This window comes from Suricata suricatta, chromosome 7, assembly GCF_006229205.1.
Source record: "Suricata suricatta isolate VVHF042 chromosome 7, meerkat_22Aug2017_6uvM2_HiC, whole genome shotgun sequence".
Lineage (NCBI taxonomy): Eukaryota > Metazoa > Chordata > Mammalia > Carnivora > Herpestidae > Suricata > Suricata suricatta.
In genome coordinates this window covers 123,742,821-123,749,225 of record NC_043706.1, presented here as the reverse complement: position 1 = coordinate 123,749,225, position 6,405 = coordinate 123,742,821, and the positions used below count along the sequence as shown (strand labels likewise).

The 6,405-nt window shown below is 40.1% G+C and overlaps 1 protein-coding gene across 4 annotated transcripts in view; it reads right to left on the bottom strand.

The window, feature by feature from the left end:
* Positions 1-782: 782 nt before the first annotated feature.
* AIG1 (androgen induced 1) overlaps positions 783-6,405 on the bottom strand; it is a 242,150-nt gene continuing 236,527 nt past the window's right edge. For 2 of the 4 annotated variants that reach the window (XM_029944331.1, XM_029944334.1), the window contains one exon: positions 783-1,485. In XM_029944331.1, coding sequence (XP_029800191.1) covers positions 1,448-1,485 — 38 coding nt within the window. In that variant the 3' untranslated portion in view covers positions 783-1,447. Of the gene's footprint in view, positions 1,486-5,348; positions 6,018-6,405 lie in introns of those variants that run through there. The other 2 variants (XM_029944330.1, XM_029944333.1) reach the window with 1 other exon arrangement.

Here is a 6,405-nt window from a genome sequence, read left to right as displayed (position 1 = left end):
GTTATTTGAACATTAAGACAAGTCTTCCATGAATATCAGTCTATTACAGTTTTCCAATTCTTATTGAATCTATTTACTTGAAAATTGCACATTTCGTTGGGTTCTAAGAATTTGTTGCCATAGAGCTATAAAGTTTATTTTTATAATTAAAATAATTTGTTTCATATCAGTCTATATTGCCAAGTATTTGTGTTTCTTTCTCTAGTTTGCATATTTTAATGCTATTTGTATAGATGAAATACTGTATTTATTAATCAGTTTATTGATGTATCAATTCCTCTGTTATATTCCTGCTGTCTTACTTAATTTCTGCTTTTATTTTGATTAGTTTTTCCTTACATTTCTCTAAGATTTATTTTCATGTGTTCTGTGTTCTGCACTAGTATTATTTAAAAATAATTATGGTCAAAGACTTTGTAAATTATCTTTTTAAAAAAATTATTCTTTTTAGATTTATCAAAAAGATACACATTTTTGGAGTACCTGGGTGTCTCAGTTGGCTAAGTGTCAACTCCTGCTTCAGGTAGTGATCTCACGGTTTGTGAGTTCCAGCCCCAAGTACGGCTCTGAGTGGACAGCTCAGAGCTAGAGCCTGCTTCAGATTCTGTGTCTCCCTCTCTCTGCCACTCCTCCCTCCTTTCCTCTCTCTCTTTGTGTCTGTCTCTCAAAAATAATATCAAAAAAGATACACATTTTTAAAATCAGAAAATTTTTAAGACCTATGTTCAGTAAGCCCATTTTCAAGAGGTAATAGGAACAAAATAGGAGAGGAGACACCAATGTTGAATACACCTTTGCAGATGTCAGATTGGGGTTACTTGGTCTTTATTAAAGTTTGTTTGCATATAGGAAAAGTTTCACAAGATTAAATCATGAGATCCAAATACACTCAGCGTTTTGACTAAATTGATGTGACTATTACTAACATTGCCTGTTTGAGGCAATGGTGACATTATTGCAATACGGAACACCAGCACATTTCCTCCAGATTTGCCCTGTGGCCCAGGGTCGTTATCCCAGACCCCACGGAACTCAACACGCCAACGCTTTGCTTTACACCTGCCCCTTTCATTTTCACATATTTCTCAACAAGAAACACAATCGAGTTTTATTCTTCCTCAATTAAATGGAATCACAATTGCAAAAATTAAAAACCAATGACCAATTTTAGTTTTAAAAACTAGAAGAGGGGGAAAAAAAGGCCTTATTATCAGTAATGAATTTGGAAAGAATTCTTTCCAAACATAACGAGGGCAAGTTATTTTGGAAATAACTGTATTCTATTCTTATATATATTTTTCTATAAAGCTGCCCCCTCCCTGGGGCAGGGAGGCCGAGGTGAATTCCACTGCTTTCTTTGCCACTTCCTCTCCTGTGCTGCCAATGCCCAGGGGGGAGTGAGTCCTCAATGGTGGCTCATTCCAGCTCTTTCATTTAGACTTAGATCTCATTCCAATTTAGGCTTCTCTTTCTCTTCTTCCATACCTAGAAATGCAGGGAAAGTACTTTATTTTAACATCAGATTAAACTGTGAGCAGGTTCGCCAAGGCTGCTCACAACCCTCCTTGTCTCCCACAAGTCTGTCTCCCCATTCATTCTGCTGCACCCACTCCCTTTCTCCGAGCTAAGAAGGAAAATAATTTCCAACATTCTCCTGAAACGTTCTTAGTGACCTCTGATCTCACCCTTGCCCCTGAAATCAAGACACACCCAGGTCTTATGACTTCTGGGAGTGATGGGTGCAAGTCAGTTCTTGACTCATTGAATCTGCATACGAAGCCCCACCAGACCGCTTTGTAACAAGCTTCTAACAACAGGAGGTGTGCAGCTGATAAGTCTCAAACGGACCTCACTTATTTTGATTTTGGTCCTGTTGCTTCTCAAAGCAAGGACTATGGGTTTTCAAAAGTCAAGAAGAACCCCCCTCCTTTTTTTTTTTTAACTCACTGAGAGCTTGTTAGGCCCAAGGACTGTTTATTTCCATACCCTTGTGTACTTAAACTCAAGTTCTCCCTGTATTCACCCCACTACTGGTAGAACTATGTTTTACCTCCTGAGAGACTCATATGTACCGGACCAGTAAGACCTCTGTCTGTGGTCTGTAGTGAATAGTTAGTTAATGACGTTTCATTCTCCTGGAGATGAAAATGTTGAAGTCATTGTCATGAATTAAAGCTAGACTGGCAAATGCTCTCCACTTCTTCTTTCTTTTGCTTCTTGCTAAATATTCTTCTGAGATAAAATTCTCAGACTTTTTGCTGGAGCAAAAGAACCCCAAATACTGCTTTGCAGGTTTTGTTGGTATTTTTTATATGAGTTATTAACTCAATGAAGGCAGAGCCTTTGACTCTTTTCTTTCTGATAATATTCCTAGTACCTAACACAGTGTCTGACTCACAGTAGAAGCACAATTAATCATTACAGACTCAGCTAATAAACAATGAATATAAGGATGACCTCAGAAGGCTATGCTAGTGGGAAAGAGGAATAAAATAAAGAACTTCACAATATAAAAAAACATAAAGCCTAATCCCAGAGGGTTACTCTCACAGGGCTTATATTAGGGAGGATTCCCCTTCCCCTCAGCTCCCAGCTCCGAGTTATTTGTTTAGTGGGGTCAGGGTGGTGGTGGTGGAATGTGGGTAAATGCTCTGAACAGGTGTCCTTAGACAGTCTTTCAGGTTCGGTTTTCATGACTAAGGAACTGGCACAGATCTGTAACACTTCTTCCAAAGTACTTCTCAGAAATCATATTAAGGAAAACTTCAGATTGAGGAATAAGAACATCTGAAAGGAGGAGGATTAGAGTTAAGGGGGAGAAGGCCAGGAGATGCCTTGGTTGTTGGTAACCAAGGCAAAGGCAGAAAAACACAACAGGGATTCTGTTCAAACAGCACACATGACTTGGGTCCTAACTTTGTCCCATGTTCCCTCTCCTGTGGAGAAGCTCTCAGGAACTAATAACTGCTTGCTTTTCTTTAAAGTCTGTTTCCTCCTAAGTGTTCTCCTGCAGATGGGTTGACTTGGCAGCAACAGTGGAATCTTCAAAAGCGGGGGTGGAGAACGGGGGGTGTTCATTGACCCAGACAGGAAAAATGGCTCCCCACCTACTTTAGTTTGGCAGCTTTGTGGTAGAGGGAAAAAATTAAACAGCTGTAAATAATATTTGGAAGAAACAGAGGTATAATTTCCACACAAATAGCAGAAAGAAACCTGTCACAGAGCTGAGGCAGGATGTGCTGTTGAGAACCTGGAGGAAGAGTTGATTGACCCCGAGAGAGTTAGTCACATGTGATTCTCCAAGCTGGGAGAAGGGCTCAACCAGAGGGCAGTTCTGGGACACTGTAGGCCTGGGTGGACCCGTGTGGGACATGAGCTGGATGGGCAGCGGGGGGAGAAAAAAAAAGATTTTTCTGTCACAAAGATCTGGCTCCAACCTCCTTTCTGTTTTGCTTGTCTTTGTCCTCACCCCAACCTTTCACTTTTGGACACTTTCATTTCTGGTCGCATTAAGTTTTACTTTGATAAGACTGGTTACCCCAGTTGACACACGAAAATTGGAATACATTCTTAGCTTAAGTACAGAAATATTTCAGCTGTAACAGGTTGAATTGTGTCCTCTGACCACCATGCCCCCAACTCATATGTTGAAGTCTTAACCTCAGATCCTTAGAATGGGTGAGAAGGCCAAGGGTGTGGCGGCACAACCATTTGCTAAAGAGATTAGGGCATGTCTTTCATGGATCCAATTAATCATTTCAGCAGCAGCCAGGAGAGATCTGTGGGGGACCTGCTTGTCTGATGATTTGGACCCCTGTGAATTGCATGGGAAGCCAAAAGGTTTTTTGAGAATTTTGTGCCAACAGAAACACTGCCAGCCTGGACTAAAAGGGACCAGGATAGCACAAAACGAAAGAAGAATGACTCCTAAGGTGGATCAGGATCTAGCCTCCTCCATAGGGTAAGGCTTCCACCCAGGGACTAGGGGCAGTGGCCTGAGGATGAAGCATTCAGCCGAAGAGGATCATTCTCAAGCCCTTAAATCTAATAGAACTTGGCCTGCTACATTTCACACTTGGTTGGGAACTGTGACCCCTGTTCCCCCGGTGATTTCTCCTTTTTGGAAAGGGTGTGTATATTCGATGTCTGTCCCACTATTATGTTTGGGAAGCAGATAACTTTCCGTCTGGCTTCACAAGATCACTACTGAAGAGCAATTGTGCTTCAAGCTGAATTAAATCCTGAGTCTTAACCATACCTGATTTAGATAATATTTAAGATGAGATTTTAGACCTAAGAGTTAATGCTGGAAAGACTTTTGGGGCTCTTGGGAATGTATTTTGCATGAATGAAGGACACGAATTTTGGGGTCAGAAGGCAGAGTATTAGGGGTGAATCGTGTCTCCCCACATCTAACTCCTGGTACCTCAGAATGTGATTGTATTTGGAGATGAGGTCTTTACCAAGTTAAAATAAAGTTATCAGGGTGGACCCTAATCAAATATTGCTGTGGTCTTTATAGAAAGGGTAATTTGGGGACAGCCTCACACAAAGGGACAAATGTCATGCGAACATGAAGACAGTCATCTACAAGCCAAGGAGGGATGACTGGAACAGATCCCTCCCTCATGGTCCTCAGAAGGAACCATTCCTGTCAATACCTTCATTTTGGTCTTCTGGTCTCCAGAACTATGAGATGTCGCATTTCTGTTGTTTAAGCCACCCAGCCTGTGGTGCTTTGCTGTAGCAGCCCTAACAAACGGTTACAACAGTCACAACTCCACATAGAGTTGCTTTTCTTTAAAAGGAGCACATGCTTACCTATACACTTAGCCTATTTAAAGGCTTTTTGTTTATTGTTCTTATCAAGTTGGTCTATTTTGTTATTTTATGAACTAGGTCCGTGGGTCTTAGTGATGTTTCTAATCTCTCATGTATCTAGGTTTCCAATGGTGACAATCTGATGGTTCAGTGAAAGTAACACTGGATTGCTATTACGCAGAAGCTGTTGGCTGTGCAGCCACCTATTTTGGTGGGCCGCCTAGGATTTCCAGGATCAGCTGCTGCTTAGTAAAAGGACCAGCTTAGATAGTTTCGAGTATTTTTTCATCTCTAAGATTCTGTAATTAATGTGATGTTATCTCAAAGTTGAAGTAAGTCAACATAACATCACCAAGTGGAGGTAGTAAAGCTATTAAAAATCATGATGGATACAAGGTAGGGGGCTCTGTGTGATATCCCTGCTTTTGGAGGATTTTGTTTTGGATGTAGTAAATGTACTCAGGATTCTAACAGTGTCCTTGATTGTATTCAGTTCATTGTGACGCACATAAACACACACACATATATATATGGCACATACTATTTTTAATCAGCACTTTTCATTTAAATACATATGGAAGCAGGCAGCTAATGTGGTGGACCAAAGTGGCCATGTGGGAACTAGGAACACCTAAGAAGTTAACTCAAGGGGGCAACTGGTCCTCAGTTCCAATCCATTGTTGCCAGAAGAGAACAGTGGGCTTGGTGTTGCCAGATCTTAAAAAGTATCTGATAAGCTGATGAGTCTGGCTTGTATGTGTCATCTCCCAATTTTTGTATGTTGGTTCAAAAAGAAAAATCCCACTAAGTAGGTCTAACAAAAACTTTTGGCAAGTGAATTTCAGGGGAGGCTATCAGTTTTCAATCCTTCTCATAGATGAGAAAAATGTGCCCATTGATAGGAAACATCTGCCTTTGTGGAATTAACTAGATGGTCCTGTGTAGACAAAATTAATCTCCATACCTAAAATGAGTTATGGAATGTGAATCAACCTTACTTACGAGAATGGCACAAATTAAGTCGAACAGATCTTTAAAAAAAACCCTTAGTTTCACTATTTGTTTTTAACTTCTTACTTAGTGCTGTTAAAGAACAGTATTCTATGAGTCCACACTGGATTTTTCTCTTTCCTGGTCTTCAGGCCATCTTCTCTTAGAAGTAGTAGAACAATGGCCAAGTGACCATTGGAACCCAGCTAAATCAAGGGGAAAGAGTCATAAATACTTCCTGAATAACATATATTAAGCACATTTAAATATGGCCTTTCTCCCAAGAAGCTGAGAGAAGTTTACATTTGGTTCTCAAAATATTTCTGTAAGTTAACTACTTTCATAAGTTAACTAATAAAGATTACTATTCCCATTGAACAGAGAAAGAATTGTTAAAAGATTAATTTCTGATTTCCCAAGCTGTGGCCTGAGCCGAATAAAAAATTTTGACACTTTTTCTAATAGATCACTTAGTAAAATTAAGCAAGCTGCTGAGAAAAGAAATCCTTAAAATCCTCCTGGCCATTTACCATTGGCTAATACCTTGACACACAATCTTAGAAGGTCCATGCATAAAATGTCCAATTTGGTAAC